This window comes from Phyllostomus hastatus, unplaced genomic scaffold (assembly GCF_019186645.2).
Source record: "Phyllostomus hastatus isolate PE091 unplaced genomic scaffold, TTU_PhHast_1.1 phas_contig_209, whole genome shotgun sequence".
In the NCBI taxonomy this organism is placed as follows: domain Eukaryota; kingdom Metazoa; phylum Chordata; class Mammalia; order Chiroptera; family Phyllostomidae; genus Phyllostomus; species Phyllostomus hastatus.
Window position 1 is genome coordinate 10230147 of NW_025333735.1, and position 18934 is coordinate 10249080.

The window sequence follows — 18934 nt, forward strand, 5'->3', positions numbered from 1 at the left end:
TATACCTCTGAAAATACATATATCTTATGATATAATAGTATACCCTTTTATAATTTACCCTGAGTTACTTGGCTTGTTTTCTTTTAAAAGGATGTAAAATATGAATGATAGGTTAGTAAAGTGTCACAAAGTAATTGCTCACGTAACCCTAGGAAAAAAAGAAAGAAAAATGCCAGTATAGTTGAAGCGGCCCTATCCCTTAGGCCCCTTCCCGATCTCTACCCCCTTACACTGCCTCAAAGTTAACCGCTATGCTGACTTTTATGGAATTTACTTTCTTTGCTCTTCATTTTAGTTACATCACTTACTTAAAGATTATGTTTTGATTTTCTTGCCAATATTATGTTTTTGGAATGCATTTATGTTCTTGTGTGCAACTGTAGTATGTTCATTTTCTTGAGTTTTTAAAAATTGACCTATAATTTACATACAGAAAATCACCCTTTTAATATACATTTCTGAAATTTGGCAAATGCATACACTCAGACAATCACCATGCCAGTCTCTTTATGCAAGAATTCGTAACCTTAACTCAAGGTCATAAAGACTTTTGTTTCTTTTCCTTACTTAATCCTTACCTGAGGAATGTTCATTGATTTTTCTAGAGAGAGAGGAAGGGAGAGAGTGAGAAAGAGAAAGAAACATTGATTGGTTGCCTCCCATACATGCGCTGACCAGGGACTGAACCCACAACCTGGGTATGTGCTCTGACTGGGGACTAAACCCACAAACTTTCGGGGTACAGGATGATGCTTCAACCAACTGAGCCACACTGGCTAGGGCTCTTTCATTTTCTCTTGAAGTCTTCAGTTTTTGTGTTTAGGTCTATGATTTACTTTGAGTTAATTTTTGAGTATGGTATTAGGGGTTGAAGTCCTTTTTTTTCCATATGGATATCTAGTTATTTCAGCACTATGCGTTGAAAAGATTTAATTCCTTATTGAATTATGTTAACATCTTCGTAAAAAAAACCACGTGACCACATATGTGTAAATCTATTTCTGGACTTTCCTGTTTCATTGCTCTGTAGGTCTGTTCATATCACTTTTACACTGTCTTGATTACTTTAGCTTTATAGTTAAGTCTTGAAATCAGAATGTGTTAAGTCCTAAACCAGTTTTTCTTTTTCAAGGTTCTTTTGAGTATTCTAGATCCTTTGTGTTCCAAATAAATTTTAGAATCAGCTTGTCAATTTCCAAAAAGAAATGCCTCTGGGAGTTTGATTGGGAGTAGGTTGACTCCATATGTAAATTTGAGTAGTATGGGCACCCAAACAATATTGTGTCCTTTGATCCTAGAGCACAGCTTTACATTTGTTTAGATCTATAATTTATCTCTGTATTGTTTTAGTTTTCAGTATAGATGCCTTTTGCAATTTTCATTAAACTTATTTCTAAGTATTTTTGTTTTTGATGGTATTTTAAGTAATATTTTAAAAATTGATTTTCCATATATTTCTCAAATGTAGAACAATTAATTTTCATATTGACTGCATTCTGGGACCTTACTGATTTTGTTCTTGATCAGCTTAATACCAATCAAAATCCCAGCATGCTTTTTTAAATAGAGATTAACAAACTGGTAGTAAAATTTATATGAAAATATAAAGGACCTACAGTCTTTATTATATCATTGAACATATTAATTCTAGTCACTATTTATGTTTACTAGGAAATAAATATTTAAATGTATGTAATCAATGGAAACATCTGTTTTGGAGTTGGGCAAAACAGATTGTGAGAAATATGAAATTTTGTGACCAAACTGTTCACTGAAAATAGCTCATATAAATTGATATGATTATGAAATCTTGTGAACCAAAGGCTCACCAAAATGCTTCAAACAATAGATGGCAGGATTTCCCTGTCATCTCCCTTATACATACTACCCTACATTTTTCAAAGTGATAAATTTACTCATCGGTACAATTCTGTATGATCTAAAGTATCTTATTGGGCCCTGACTGGTGTGGCTCAGTGGTTCAGGCATCATTTCACAAACTGAAAGCCTGCCAGTTTTAATCCTGGTCGGGGCACTTGCCTACATTGCGGGCCAGGTCCCTAGTTGGGGTCGTGTGAGAAGCAAATTATTGATGTTTCTCTCACTCATCGACAAATCTCTCTCTTTCTTCCTTCCTCCCTTCCCCTCTCTCTAAAAAATAATAAATAAAATCTTGAAAAAATAAAGTATCTTATGGGCTGTTTATTTTACATTGTTGTTTATAACTATTAGTCACTTTAATTATTCAGGATTTCATTAAAGTAGATTTTCAGAGCATAAATTAAATGTGATTATTTGACCGATAAATCAAAACTGATAATTAAATTATCCATTCTTTCATTTTACATACACATAATGTTTTTATTATTGTAGTTTCAAAATAATGTGTTGATCTTTTCATGGGAAGATTTTTAAAAGTAATTTATTATTCAATCTGTGATTAACAAAACTATCCATTGATTTGATTTATCACTTTAAAGAATGAGTGTGTATAAATGGTAGAGAAGAATATGGTAGTATAGTCCTTTGTATAAGTACAACCTCTCTGAATATAAATTAGTAAATACGTTTACCAGGGGTAGTAATTTTTAATGAGTGTTTATTAACATTTAAACTGTATCAAAGTTAATTTTAAACACTAAACATACAGAATCTTAAATTTTTTAGTTTTGAAAAATCTCAAAATGACATGGTATTATTTATAAGATAGAACATTGGAACTTAATCCATTGGGATGTTTAGTGATTAAAGGTTTGAATTATATGGAAAAGTAAGGTTACAGGCCTTTTAAGGTTTCTTTCAACTCTGCTTTGTTACTCTCTGTCTACTTACTGATCATAACATTACTGCTCTACTGTAAATTAAGTTTCAATGTCCTAAATGCGTTAAATCAACTTTGTGCTTACCGTACACCATTATAGACGATATTACAGCACAATAATCAAAGTCAGTGCCATTGGAATCAGCTCCTGAATTCAGAGCCTCTGCCGATTACTAGCTAGCTGTTTATGTAACCTTGGGCAAACCACCTGACTTCTTTAATTCTGTCTCCTTATCTGTAAAATGGGAATATAACTCTGTTCCAGGGAAATTAATTTTCATTTTGTTTAGAAGTTCTTAGTTCTGTGTCTCAAATATATAGTAACATGTTCAATAAGTGTTCAACATTATCAAGAGAACATAGTACATATACTGGTAAAAATTACTGCTAGAATCCTATTTTTAGTACATTTTTAGCTATGTGCAGAAATTATTCTGCTTTTATTATTCTAGTATTAGAAAGTACTTATTTCATACCCGGAGGTTTCTCTTTTGGAGTACTGTGCAGAATTGGGGAGTTGTGTCTTACCAGAAGATGGCAGTAGCAGTACATATTTGTTTATACGGAACACTTTTTTTTTTTTAATGATGAAAATTGAAAGTAGGTTGAACCACCAAATAAATCATATTTGTTCAGATCACTGACAGAAGAAAAAGACTTTTGATATTGAATTATAAATTTAAAAAGAGATGGTAAAAATTTCTCTCTCTGTATAAGTTGTCTTAATTTAATAAGCCTAATAATACAGAATTTAGGTCATAAAATAGGTGAATCTACAGGATCTTTTTGAATCACTACTCTTATTTGTTAGTGGGGAGAACGCATTTGAAATATTTAAAAACTGATTTATATATAACACTTTAGGATCTGCTGTTTAGGCTATTAGGGGAAGCAAGAGGCAGAAGATATTTACATTAATAATACAAATCTGTAATTCCATTCCAGAAATTGCCATTTTTGTTGAAATCATGGTATGCTTTTTTACCTGATTTTCAAGTATTCTGTAGGTAAGGTACTGCCAAATTATCCCTCAGGCAGTGTGTTACAGAAGTGAGAATATGGAGGTGAATGGACTTGCATTCAAATTTAGTTTAGTTTTTTGCTTTATGTTTTCAGGCATATTAGTTAAAGTCTCTGAAACTCAGATATTTTATATGGGAAAGGGTTACTCTCTACCTTCAGAGTTGTTGTGAGGATTGGGGATAATGTATCTAAAATGAGCATATTTTGTCAATGTATTTCTAAGAGCATGCCATGTAAAAGTCATCACACCCATGCTCATATCTCTCTCCCAATGCAAAGAGGTTACAGCAAGAGTGTCACCATCTTTGTCTGGTGTACTGTATGTAGCTCTATTTATGTAGCTTGATTTGCATTTTTATCATCCATGCTGCATATTGCCCTTTCTGGCTTTCCCATACTTAGCTATATAGTTTATATAAAAAAAACCCAAAACTCTATTTCAGGGCTTTATGCCTATTTTATTGTGTTTATTTTCTTACCAATAATTATCTTAGAAGCTTTAATTCATTATTGTGAACTGTTAGTCTTTTATAATGCTCATTCTGATATCATAATGTTAGCATTAAACTGACTCTAGGTTTTATTGTGGGGGTGCAAACATGAACCTGGAAGAATGACAGAGCCATGAGGTCTTTGCTGGCAGTATTCTTCATGATTGATAATCTTTTTTGGGGCACACCTCTTAAGTGACTTGGAATGCTATGATTTTCTCAGGGATAATCAATAATTTGAAATTTCATGGCAAAATATTTTTAATAAAGTCAAAGTATATCTAAAACTGCATGTAAAATCATTTATGTGAGTTTTCATTAAACTAGTGTAGTAAATATTATTTAAAATACATTTTTCTACAAATGCAGTTGATATATTTCTACAAGAGAGGGACATGTAATTAAAAGTGCTTATTTTAAAATTAATTTTCTCATAAAAATAAAGAAAAATCAGGAGGCTGAAAAAAAGCATGTTAGTTTTTGGCCATGTCTTATCGATATAAATAGTAATTAAATATCTATGTGAGAAAGGGAACATGTTTCTTCATGAAACAAATATTAATGATTGATTCTATTCTTCAGCTTTCTTTGTTTGAAATTTATGTGTACAAAGTTCTTGTCATACTCAGTGGTATTCTAAGTTTCTCTCTTTGATGAAATTGTCACATATTATTCTGAAAGTACTTTCACTGAGGGAAGCATGCAGCTAATGCTGTTATGGAATGTCTTTTCAGTGAGATTGAGTAACCTCATTTTAACTTCTATATTAAGTGCCTTTGTTTTTTTATCTGATGGGATTAGATTCTAATGTTAATATTTTTAGTACGGGTTCTCAAAAGTGAAAACAAACTAAAATTAATGCAATATAATAATGCAAAGTATATGATCTTAGACTACCTGAATTTTTCACATGAAAACTAAGTGTGGGTGCCAGCTGAGAATTACTTTGGTTGACCTAGTTTAATTGATCTGAATGACATTGCCAGTCAGAGGTTCAGACACTTGGTGGGCAGTTTAAACTGGGTTGTATTAAAATTAGTGTATCTAATACTTATTTCTTTATACCAAAGATATGGATGTTAAGAGTATATATATATTCTCTCTCTCTACCTCTCTCTATATATAGGTAGGTAGATAGAGAGGGAGAGAAAGATGGGTAGGAACACATGTTAGGTTTCTGTTGGGTGATTTAAAGATTGCATGTTTTTGGACAATCAATTTGTACTTTGAGTTAAGGTATTGAGGTGGATACTAATGAGCTATATGGTGAGAAATAAATTATGAGTATAGGCAGTCTCTGGCTTAGAGATGTCACCCTCAATTTTTGCTTCTTGTAAAAGAAGAAGCTGTAACTGCTTTAAGTGCTTTGCATAAACATGATGTATACATTTAAAAATTTTTATCTAATGATAAGGAAAGCTCTATTGTAGGCTTTAAAAATAACTGATGTTCATAATGATTTCTCTTTAATACAATACATATCTTCTAAATCATAGAGGATGGTTAAAATATATCTTGTAGAATTTTAGTGTTAAGGGTAGTTTTTGTTTCTAATTCTTTGCAAATTGGGCACAGTGAAATCTTGGGTATTCAGAATTTAGGTAAATACTAGTAATAAAGAGTACCTGAAAGTTGTCAGTGAGTTCACTCTGAATATGAGAAATCCCATTTTTACCCTAGATATAAAAACATAACTTGACTTTAATGGCCTTTGGCATTCATAGGTTGAACTTTCATTAGAAGAAAACATTTCTCAATGAAAGGACACTCTACAATGTTCAGAAATAGGTGTAACATTTTACTTTTTCCAGAACAAAAAATGTAAATGAGTTAGAGAAGTGGTTTGTAATAATAAAGAACAGTCAGTTGACTTCACTTTTGGTCATTGCTGACTAGATTTTTCTGAAAAATAGTTGTTATAAAATATCTAGATACTCTATAAATTACCAAAAATACATTTTTAAATACATAGTTGAGCTCCCAAGAAAGTAGTTGTATGGAAACAAAAAAATATTGTTTCATGAATGGTGTTTCCAGACTGAAATGGAAGTTGCGGCACCCTCTTTATTCAGTAGAAGGGGCCATAGGGGTCTAACTTCCCGCCACTTTTCTAGGTAGTTGCAGCTGGTGTTTTAAACACACGGCTTCCCTCAGCAGTTGGCAGGGAGCATAGACACTCTGCCTCTTTGCAGTGCCCGCTTAGACTGACTGTAAAAAGAATATCTGTGGGTGGGGTCCCTCTGATAGAGCTAACTCATGATGTGCCCAGAAGAACCTTAATCCCAGCATCCTTTTACCAGGGATCATAGGTTTTATCTTGCTGCAGTCCCTTATATCTGTGAGGCAGAAAGTATTTGCAAGAGCCCAATGCTGAACAGTGGCTCTCAAGAGTTAGCCCCATTTTCCTCAGTAACAGGGAAATCTCTTGGAGAAAAACATGTAAGGGGCTAAAACCCAACCCAAGTGGTAAGTAAACATGGCAGGTAACGCTCCCTAAAGGATAATTACTGATAAAGAGATGTAGAGTTTTGAGTTAGAATGGTCTTGTGTGAAGGTCAGGACACAAGGCTGTGGGGTCCATTTGTGGGTAGCTGGAGTTAAGAAAATTCCTGTAAGCCCTGGCTGGTGTGGCTCAGTGGCTTAAGCGCTGGACTGCAAACCAAAGGGTCACTGGTTCAGTTCCCAGGCAGGGCACATGCCTGGGTGGTGGGCCAGGCCCCCAGTGAGGGGCACTTGAGAGGCAACCACACATTGATATTTCTCGCCCTGTCTTTCTCCCTTCCCCTCTCTAAAAATAAATAAGACCTTTTAAAGAAAAAAACAACAAAAAAATTCCTGTCAGCTTAAAATTGGTTATCCAGCTAAGCTATCATTAAAGAATAAATTAAAAAAGGACATTTTCTGTCTCCCCTGCCTCACCTGAGGATATACCTATTAATTTTATAGAGAGAAAAGGAGAGAAAAACTTCAATGTGATAGAGAAACATTGATCAGTTGCCTCCCATATGTACCCCAATGGGAGACTGAATCCACAACCTAGGCGTGTGTTCTGACCAGGAATCGAACCCACAACCTTTTGGTGTATAGGACAACACTCCAACCACCAGAGCCACCTGGCCAGGGCAAGGACATTTTCAAACATATGAAAGTTGAGAGTATTTTGAATCAATACATCCTTAAATAAACAATACCTCAAAGAATAAACTTTTTGAAGAAGGCAGAGCTGAAAGAGAGGTGTGAGTAGAAGGATGAATGCTGTGTCCATAAATTAGTACAAATGTAAGTTTAAACAAAAACTGAGTCTGCTTTATAATTATGGTGATAATGGTAATAATTATTTGGGGAGTAGGACTAAATATTAGTATATCTAATAACAATATTACATAAGGAGAGGAAATAATTGGTTTTTAAGTGTTCTGAGGGTTTCTTTTTTGGGGGGAAGAAGAGTAGTAAGTTTTAGTAGTTTTAGATAGTAAGGTAAGTGTGCATTTACAGTTTGAGAATGCCCACTAAATGAATAGAAGTAGAAAATGTAAGATAAAAGACAGTACAGAAAAAAAAATGGAGGTAAACAATCAATGAGGCAGCAAAGGAGTGAAGGTGAAAAACAGAAAATAACAGGAAAAAAACAAGTTACAAAGTACAAAGAAAGAAATAGTTATGTTGCTTATAACAATAACTTTAAATAAATTGATCTTAGTTTAAAACAGAGATCATCATATTAGGATAACAAGAAATCTAATTACAGACAGAAAACATACTGACATTAAATAGCTAAAAATAAAAGGTTACCAGGCAACTGCTAACCAAAAGAAAGCTTATATAGATATATTAATGTTAGAGAAAACAGAGTTCAGAAAAGGGCATTAGAAAGCATAAGTAAGGCATCTTATGGTAAAAGGTTTGACTCACCAGGAAGATAAAGCATGTTAAACTTTTAGTTACCTAATAACATATGCATAATGTATTTTTTAAAAATTTACAAACTAAAAAGAGGTTGATAAATTCACCATTGTAATGGAAGATTGCAATATCACATTACCAGGAATTGATAAGAAAAAATCCCCCCAAATGCTTTGAAATTGAAGATGGGAGCAACTTGATTAGTAAGCTTGCTCTGATAGATTCAATGATTAGAAAAACAAGCATTCTCTTAAAAAACATAATTATTTTTAAGAATGGCACATAGTTGGCCCCAAAAAAGCACATCTTCACAATTTAAAACATTGGAATCTTATGGAACATTTTTTTTATTATATTTGTTACAATCAATAGCAAAAAGAATTGTTTAAAATATCTATGTGTGGAAATTTAAAAACATTTTCAAGTTATTCTTAGAGTAAAAACATCAATGGAAATTTTAAAAATACTTAGAACTGAATGATAATGAAAGTATTAAGTATCAAAAGTAATAGGAGACAGTTTCTGATTCTGGATAAGATGAAATAATTTGCAATAGGCTCATGTTCCCACCAAGTACAACTCCAAAAGCGAGATCAGCTATATTTTTAAAGATATCAGAGAAGTACAGAAGCAATAAGGAGAATCTAAAACTCCATATTTGGGTAAATCTCAGAGTTGTGCTGAAACCTGTAGACTCTTTTCCATGGGGTTATACTGATTCTGGGAGTAGGTTAGAATGTGGGTTTGGTCAAGGTACATAGGTCATTTCTTGTGGATAAAGGAACAAGCAAAATGCTTGGTGATTATGTAAGTCTAGAGTGACACAGTTGTTACTCAATTACAAAACCAGTTTCCCTTTCAAAGTATTTGCCAAATTCATACCAAAGTACATAGCAGCTGAGAGTAGCTGACAGTCCTGGCAGTGGTGGTAAACTGACCATGGTAAACTGGTGGTAAAGTTGCCAGCTGCTTTCCCCCTTGGGTATAGTTACTGATTTTGGGTGCAGCAGGAGCAGAGATCAGCAGACTACGGTCCTTGGGCCAAGTCTGGCCTGCTGCCTGTTTTTGTAAATAAAGCTTTATTGGGAAAACAGTGATGTTCATTTCTTCATTTATTTATATATTATCTATGACTGCTTTCATGCTATAGTGGCAGAGTTGGGTAGTTGTGACAGAGAATGTATGGCTAGAAAGCTTAAAATAGTTGCTCTCTGTCCCTTTACAGAAAAGTTGTTCACCTGTATCCTAGAAGAATCTGGGCATGACTCCTGGGGACAGAATCAACTTTTAAAATACAGCTTTTGATACTTTAATGGGCTTGGAATGCCTAATCCTGAAGCTTAAATATTGATCAGACAAAAAATAAAAATCTTTTGTCAGGTTAAAATATTTGTAAAATTAAGTATATTACAAAAATAGTGCAAAAGACTGATAAATGGAATTAAAGTGTAAAATACTATTCTTATTGGAGAAATGGTAAATGTGATCCATTTGATTAGATAAACATTGTCAAAAACGGATGTTCTGCAGTCCAAGATAAGCACCATAATAATGGTATGAGTATGTCTAGCTATCTAGTTGATAGAGGAAAAAAGATTAATAAAATGTTGGTTAATTCAAAAGAAAAAAGAAAGAAAAGGAATATCAAAACGATGGGAAAGAGAAAATAGATAGTAGTTATAAATCCACTATATCAGTCATTAAATTAAATGTAATTAAATCAAATATCCTGTTTGAAAGACTAACATGGTCATACTAAATAAAAAACAAAACACTAAAATGTGCTGTTTACATGTGACATCTTCAGTAAATGGGCACAGATACTACTTGGAATGTGGCTGAAGTAATACTTAGAGGGTATTTAGAAGAAAAAGTAATTAAATGTTAAGCCATCAAGTAAAAAAAAAACCCTTGTTATTTTTAATTATAAAAATATTTACCCTCTTCCAAAAAACTGGAAACAAATAGTAGGTTAGATGGTTTTACCTGTGACATTTATCAAACTTATATGGGTATGACACACACACACAGAATTAAGAAAGAGTGTTACCTAACTTATCTGGTGGAACTAGTTAATTTTGAAACCCAAACTAGACAACAAGAGTATAAAAAAAATAGAGCCAGCTTGACTTGTGATAATAGATATACCTATGTTAAATAAAATTCAAATCTAGTAATGTATAAATAAAAATACTTAAAAAATAAAAAAGACAAAGTAGAAGTTATCTGAAAACTGCAGGGATATTTTAGGATTAGAAAATATTAATTTTTCATCAATTAATGTATTAATGTATTTCATCATATCATTATATATTTTGTAATTGTTTCTGTAGAGGCAGAGACAGCATTTGATTAAAACTCATCAGTCATTAATGGTTAAGAAAAACAACATGGTTTAGCAAACTTGAAATAAAAGGGAGCTGCCTTACTAATAATAAAGGTCATGTGTTTAAAGGCCATGTATCTAAAGCCAGTAGCAAATGTGATAGTTTAAGGTGAATCTGTAGAAGCATTTCAATGAAAATCAGACCATGAGCATACATGCTGTAATTCTATCTATTTATTGTTGCACAAGAAATATCAGCTAATACAAGAACACAAGGAAAAAATAGGAGGTGTAAGAATCCAGAACAGGCAAATTTTCCTTTAGGACTCAACTTTCTGTTTTCTGTGTCAAATTATGTCTCTATCTCCTGGCTCATCATCTTCCTTATGCTTCTTGAAAGTTATGTTTTAATATCTTCTCTCACAAATTTTTTAGTTTGATAATTGGGAGAATGGCTTTGCTATGAATTTAGGAGGGGCATCTCATTTCAAGGAAGGTGATGCATTAGATTGTTGTCTCATTGCTATAAAACCTATCTTCACAAAAATAATCTTCAGTAACTCCTGGGACCTGTCTGGAATTGTAATAGCATTTTGTGTTTGTCTCTATTGACCAATAAAATTGACTTCTCTTCTTCCTTAGAGTGTCTTTAAACTTTCAGGAGTGTTGTAGGGTCTCAGGTTTGTCAAGTATATCTTGTGCAGCAGTATGTGCTGTCACTTGCACGAATGCTTGGGCATTTTTTAAAATACCATTTAGGAGGAGGAATTGTTCTACCCTTTTTCCTTTTTGTTCCCCAACAATATCAAATTAAATTAATTTGATTTCTCTATATACTTTTAGTTTCAAATAATTTGTTTGAGCTTTCATGTTCAAAGGTTATACTACCTTTGGCTAGCTTTCTGTGTTTGTTTTTGATGTATTTAAATAGTTTCTTCTTGATGATTTTGGATTATCCTGGATGATGTGTCTTGAATTGTTTATTGATATTAATTTTTAGTTTGTATTTGGCACAGCACAATATCTCTACTCTCTCCTTTTTGTTGAAAATAAATATTAGGGGTGCCAAAATCATTTTCACCAGGGGCCACATCAGTCTCATGGTTGCTTTCAAAGGGCTGAAATAATTTTAGGACTGTATAAATGTAACCACTCCCTAACTGCTAAGGAGTTGAAATTACATTTGGCCCTTTGAAGGCAACCACGAGGCTGATGTGGCTGTTGGTGAAAATGAGTTTGACACCCCTGATATATATATACACCATATTTTCAGACTAAAAGATGCCCCCCCATTTGGGAGGAATAATGGTTATTAATGCTGCTGTTGGGTTCTGTTTACATTGGTGAAATATTATGTTATTTATATTATTAAATATTTTACCACATTTTTTGCTTCAAAAATTTTTTCCCAATTTTCCTCCTCTAAAACCTAGGCACGTCTTATGGTCTGAAAAATGTGGTATATACCTACCCCTCCACACACATTTGCAGTGATTGAAAAGATTCTTTGGCCTTCTGCAACAATAATCTATATAATTTTATACATGATAATCTAATTTCAGTGTTACAATAGAGAATAAAAAGTTCACTTGTTTCTGAATCAGAGAAACAGGTGAAACATGGCCTTACATGTGGGCACAATAAGTAATTTTACAGTGTAATTTCAGGAGTGCTTAAACAGCACAGAGAAGAGAGAGTTGTGAGGACATAAGGCATCTGTGAAAGGAAAAGAAAACAAAAGAGATGGGGGTTTGTAAAGACTAATTTTCTAGGTTTCAGAATTTTGCCAGCAGTATTTTACTTATGCAGAGGATTTGGGCAATATTTCAGTTGCATTTTGATTTGAGATCCAGAATCCTTCATGGTATAAACAAATTGCATTTATCTTTGTTTTCTACAAAAACAGTTAAAAATAGTAAAGTAAAAACAAGAATGCACAGCTTTTTCCATGCAGAAAATTCCTCCCGTATTAAATTATATAAGTATGTCTTTTTAATGAAGAGTCTTGAAAAGAGATAGTATGTAATAGTTTTTCCTTTTAGGAGGGACTCAGATTGTTAAATGAAAGCACTATTGGATGGGTTTAAGAAAGAAAACTTTATTATTTTATGAGTAGAAATTCAGGGTCCCTCAGAATGGCCGCCACATATAAACTGGAATTAACATTTGTAGTTTTCTCAGTTTCTCAATTATACTATAAGCATGGACCAGAGCCCTAGCTACTGAGGACCTGAGAGTTGGGTCTCAGAAAGTGAGTGACCTTAGGTGACAGACAGTCTTGGGAAAGCACTAATTTTGAGAGACTGGAAGGTACCTCTCCAGGTAGGGGGTGTATCTTGGAGGCTCAGTGGTAAAGAGAAAGAAAGAAGCAGCTGAAGTTGTGTTCAAAGGAAATAAGGTAAATGAAAAACAAAAAGAGAGAGACAAATTCAGTTCCTACCACCGTAACAAAAAATACCATTTATTGAAGAAACTACACTCCAGTGTAGTCACAGAGGAGGGCACTGTTGAACTGGGAAACCTAGTAAGTCAACTTATCTCCCTTCTTCTTCCCATAACAGGAGATATTGCTGGCCCTGGAAAAAAATTATAAATTATCTTTAACAGAAAAAGAAGGAAGTATCAGTACAAGTTACTAGAGAGAGAACATGAAAGGAAAAATAAAAAGAAAAGAAAACCACAAAACAGGAAAATGGAAACACAGCACTCGAACATGAATAACCTATATTAAACACATAATTACATTATGAAATGACCCCATGTACAAGGAAATGAGACACTTCAATATTCACAATTGAAATGGACAAATAGGATGATGGATGAAACAGGAGCTGACTGAACTCTAGAAAGAAATTATGAAAAAGTACCAAAAATCATTTCAGAAATGAAATCTAAATTACAGGGTACCCAAGGGATGATAGATGTTACCAAAAGTTTAGTAAAAGATGTGAAGAATAGAAATGAAAAAGAGTAAAGAAAATGGAACTTGAAATAAGAGAGATAAAAGGACAGGGGAAGTGATAGAGAAAATCTAATATATTCAGTTCAAGAACTTGAATTAGAAAAAATGAAAAATGAACAGAAGCAATATTTTAAATTATAATGAAAAAACTTTTCAGAAATAAAAGGAGATCTGAATTTCCATATCGAAAGGACTCTCTTGTGTCTGGGAGAACTGATCTAGAACAACTAACATTTAGCTGTATCTTAGTACTAGACCTTACAATACAAGGAAAAAAAGACCACTTGATTCTCCAAGCCAAAAATAAATAACTTAACATTTTAAAATAAATTAAAAATGAAAATAATTAAAATGGAAAGAAAATTAGCTTGACATCACACTTCTAGTAACACATAAAAAATGACAGGTAAACATTTTCAAGAAATTAAAAATGATTAATAGTTTTAATTTATTGTGAAACATTGAGTAAGTAAAAACTCCTACATCTGTAGAGATACCCAAGATTATTTGTGAATTGCATTTTGTATGACTTTTTAAAAATGTCCTGTGGTTATTAAATTTTCAAGCCTTTTTGTTTGATGTATGCGGAAGTATTTAGATGTGAATTGTTATGTCTGCAACAACAAAATAAAGAAAATATAGGAACATGTTTGGAATTTTTCCTAACAGCTACTTGGCATTTAAAAAATGTCACTCAATTTGCTAGATTTCCATTTTTTTAATCCTTTATGTTTATTATGTTTATTGAGACATTTTGTGATTAAAAACTTTTCCATCTTAATACATGTTACTTTAGATTTTTGAAATATACAACAAAGAGTGTCTTTTTCATACTTCTGTATACTGTTAGAATTACTTCAGTGATTCAATCTTGATTTTTTAGCAGATATGGGTTGAAGCTGCTGGTGCTTTAACAGGGATCAATCAAGACACTGGCACCCATCTGTACTGATTAGCCATTCATCGTATTCCTCCCCATAACAGACATGTAGTGAAAAAGAAACACACACAAGTATGTCAGTTTCATACACACACACACATACACCCCTGACTGGGGATTGAACCTGCAACCTTTTGTGTACAGGATAATGCTCCAACCAATGGAGCCACCTGGCCCGGGCTCAAGGTTTCAATTTTTATTAAGTTGCTAAGTTGATGTGTAATTTACAGAGAAAAAAGGTAAAAGGAACTTTAAATATGTTTAGGTCTTATTGTTTTGACATGTGATGTTTATTTGTTATTTTGAAAAGGATCGATAATTTTTAAAAAATTTCTAATTCTCTTCATTTGGGGAGATTTTATTTTTATTCCTATTCTGCACTGTACTATTGTAGACTGTAGTAGCCAACTCTGCACTTTACAATTTTACATGTATTATGCCAATTCTGCATCTTATTGTAAATGTAGATATTAAAGAAAATGTTTCCATATAAAATAACCTCTCAGAAAATTATTGTTTATTTTATTCCTATATTTATTCTGCAAACATTTACTGAATTTTTATTATATGGTAAACATTGGATATACAAAGAAGAATAAGACATGATTTTTGTCTTTAAGGAGGTAAAAAATGTGCCTAGATAGGTCTAAATAAATTATTATACTTGAAAGATGGGTAAATACAGAAGGAGTTGATGGTTGATCCAGACAGGAAACAGAATGGAGAAAATCAGAGCTGAGGAGCTGCAAGGCTCATTGGTGGGAGGGCCGGCAGTAGTTGGAAGTGGGTGAAACAGTAGACTGGTACCTAGAGAAGGAGGAGCTAGTGATGAGGCTGGAACATGGTTAGAACACAGATTTTGAAGACCTTTACTATGATAAAAACACACCATATGAAAAGAGAGTTCTTAGACATTTTTAAGTCTTTGAGTGAAAGCTTAGGACCTGAGAATATTTGGTAATGTTAGTTAATCTTATTTACATGGTTATTAAATGCAATCTGAATGCATTTATAACTATATCCTTTGAAAATTCCCATTAGGTGCTTCTTCATAGATTATAAATAAATACTGATTATTTCAGAAACATCAAGTATATATTTTAATATCTTTTGTATCTGCCATATTTAAATATTTGCCATATTTAAAATAGTACTTACCCAAATGCTTTGTGTTTTTTAATCCCTTTTCTCCAGCTCTAAGGAAGACTGGATGGATGACGAGAAACTAATGGAACCCCTGAAATATGCTGAACAACTTCCTGTAGCTCAGATAATACACCAGGTTTGCTTTCCAGTTTATTCTTTTGAAAGAAACAAGATTTTTAATCCCTGAAAAATAATTGCTTTTGTTAGGTTTTTCAGAATCATTGTGCTGTAGCTGAAAGGCATTCTAGGCCATCTATCCCTGTTGAGACTCCACCTATTACATTTGAAGTCTCATTCAAGCACAGTATTAAAAGGCTACTTGCTGTGTATCAGTAGGATTTTTACTTATATAAAACATGGGGTAAAGTCAGAATGATCTTTTGTGCATTACTTAATAACAAGACTTAATTTCAGAAAACTTTCATTTGAACCATTTTATATAATACTCGTTACTGACAAGAAAAAAGAGCTGAAAAAATATAATTTGGAGTGATTTTTTGACTAGCTAAAATGAGAAAACAGTATTTCCCTACTTCTTCCACCCTACCCCATTATCATCTCTTGTGAAGTGTAATTTTGAATGTCACGTGGGCAGTTTTTTCATTTCCAATTATAGTGACTCTACGTCCCTTCTACATAACTGTAATCTTAGAGAGAAGGCCATGTGGTGAGTATTTAAACATATTTTGTACTGTGATTTTGACAGGACATAAAGTCTGCCCTGCTGGGCTAGAATCTAGAATTTTAAATGGGTTGTTGACAAGAGTCTGGCCTTTAGACATATCGGAATTTTCAGAATCTATAGATTATAGGAAATATTAAAAGTCCATGGAGGTCAGAATTTTTCAGAATTTTAATGAAAGTTATTATTCTGAGTCTTCCTATATGTCTTTGTTAATCACAAGAATTTTTATTTAGCTCATGTGAGTAGAGTAGATGTGCCTGTTTGAACTTTCTGAAACACACAGGCTTTTACTTTAAAATGTTGGCCATGTTGATCTTTTCAGTGATGTTAAAATTCAATTTTGAAATTCTGTGAGAAATTACAAAAAAAATGGTCAGAAATTTGCCCCTTTGGGAAGCCTGTCTGTACCTGTTGATCTGGTCCCACTTACACGTCAGGAATTCCCTAGTGTTGTCAGAGCCTAAATGACCTAACAGCCTGCAAATGTCACATTTTAAATTCTGCCTTCATGCCTGACTCTCGGCATTAATGAATTAAATAGCAGAGCAGGCAGCAAGTCAATATGTTCTTAACAGTAAGAGTGAGCAATGAAACAGTTTGTGGTTTGTTCAGAATAGGTAAATAGATTCTGCCCAGAACAGTTCACCTAGAATAAAATCTGAAACAAAAAACAAGAATTAACCTTTAAGATGGTTGACCAGAGGAAATGCCATTCATATTTTTGTAGCAAGAATGATCCAATATATTTTGGATTATGTAACAATCACATTTTGCTATTATACACCATATGAATTCAAAGATGAAAATTTTTGACCCTTGTAAAAAATTTTATTATATTTTTGGCAGTATAAAAAGTTGTATTAATTTAAGCACTGAATTATGAACATGGTAATTATCATTCTGTAGTACTTGAATTTATAAAATTTTAGTTTTTTAAGAAAGTTGTGTGATACAGATTCAGTTTCTTTTATTTTTATTGAGTAAAATTCTGTTCTCAAGTGGTAACAGGAAAGGTCATTGTTAACTCGACTTACCTATCTCTCTTGTTGCTGCCTGTCACTGACAGCAGCGCAACTCCAGGACCATTGCAGTGCTGTCTGTTTGAGTGGTCTTTAAGAAACATGGGTTATGTTGCTGGAAATTCACTTATAAGTGGGTTATTTGACCGTAGTTTTTCCCCGTGAGTGCATGTGATAATTAGGTTCAGCCAATCCCACAAAACCTTTTTAATTTGTGATATATCTAAATTATAGTATTATTATAGTATATATGTAAGCTCTACCTGTAATTACTTTTATACTGTAAGTAACTGTTTTTCCTCTAATCTTGACACATGCTTTATCTGTGCTTATTTCGGAGCATGTATGATTTCTGTTTGAAATGATGTTATTTATTTATGTCTTATATCTCCTATTTGATTGTCTTTCTGGGCATTCTTGTTTTCTTGATATTCCTTTCAGCATCTTGCCTTGTATGCGTGTATCTGAATGGCTGGATGTGTGTTTTTAATGGTACACTGAGAGTCAAGAGCACTTTCTGGAGCTGCCCCAGATATCAGGAGTGAGGGACTTTCTCTGGTCGCAGTTTAGAAGCTGCAGGAAAGGAGGAGCAGGAACAGGAGCTGTAACACGAGGAGCAACTGGAGAGACAGGAGAGAGAGGAATGGGTCTCAGTCAGTTGAGTCACTTCTTGTGTATGTCATTCAAACCTCATTTTATTATCAGGAGTTAGACAAGATTCTTTTCATTGCTTTTTTTTTTTACACTGCCAAATTATTTGCCATTTTTTAGGTATCCTAGAAAATATGATTTTACATCTAGGAAACCTATGAGACTCAAGTTATAAACAATAGAATAATAAGAGAATCTGTGAGATAGCCATACATAAGTAAAATTGATAGCTTTCCTGTATTTGCAATACGCATACAGAATGGAAAATTAGAAAAATTTTCCTTCACAACAATGAAGAGAACTATAAAATACTTAGAAGTAAATTTGACAAGTATACCATAGGACTTATGTAAGAGGGGGACGCAAAGGAACCCTGGAATTATCTTCTGGAGGCTGGGCTCCTTGTAGTACAGGCTTCCTCTGCTAGGTGAGTATCCTAGGAACCCATCTGTATTAGCTGGTGTTGTTGTGAGAGGTTGTGTTTGGCTTAAGTGACTTTTTTTTTTAAGACTCTTTCAAGGCATTTGCCCATTTCATGTCAGGTAATTTATAGTGCACCTGCCCACACCTTGCTGAGTGTTTAGTGGTTTTTGATCAAAAACAACATGGCCCCCGTGCCACCCTTCCTATTTACCTGATCTCACCTCAGCAACTTTTTTTTATTTCCCTGGATGAAAATAGTCCTCAAAGGCAAACATTTTGCCCATGTGGAAAAGGTGAAACAAAAAACAAAAAAAGGCATAAGCACTAAACTAAAAGACATCAAAATTGAGGAGTTCAGAAACTGTTTTGAGTAGTGGGGAAAAAAGTCTCAATAGGTGAATTACATCAAATGGAGAGTACTTTGAGGGTGACTGAAGTTTAAACGTGTAAGAATAAATACAGAATTTTTTATAAATAATTGGATTCTCCCTTTGTGTGGTAACCATGGAAGCATACCATGTTTCATAAACAGAAAGATATACCA

General features: G+C 33.3%; 1 protein-coding gene across 1 annotated transcript in view; it reads left to right on the forward strand.

The window, feature by feature from the left end:
- Window positions 1-18934, forward strand: part of PIGK (phosphatidylinositol glycan anchor biosynthesis class K) — a 104628-nt gene that overhangs the window by 45607 nt on the left and 40087 nt on the right. Inside the window, exon 10 of the mRNA XM_045835478.1 lies at window positions 15661-15748. Coding sequence (XP_045691434.1) covers window positions 15661-15748 — 88 coding nt within the window. The remainder of the gene's footprint in view (window positions 1-15660; window positions 15749-18934) is intronic.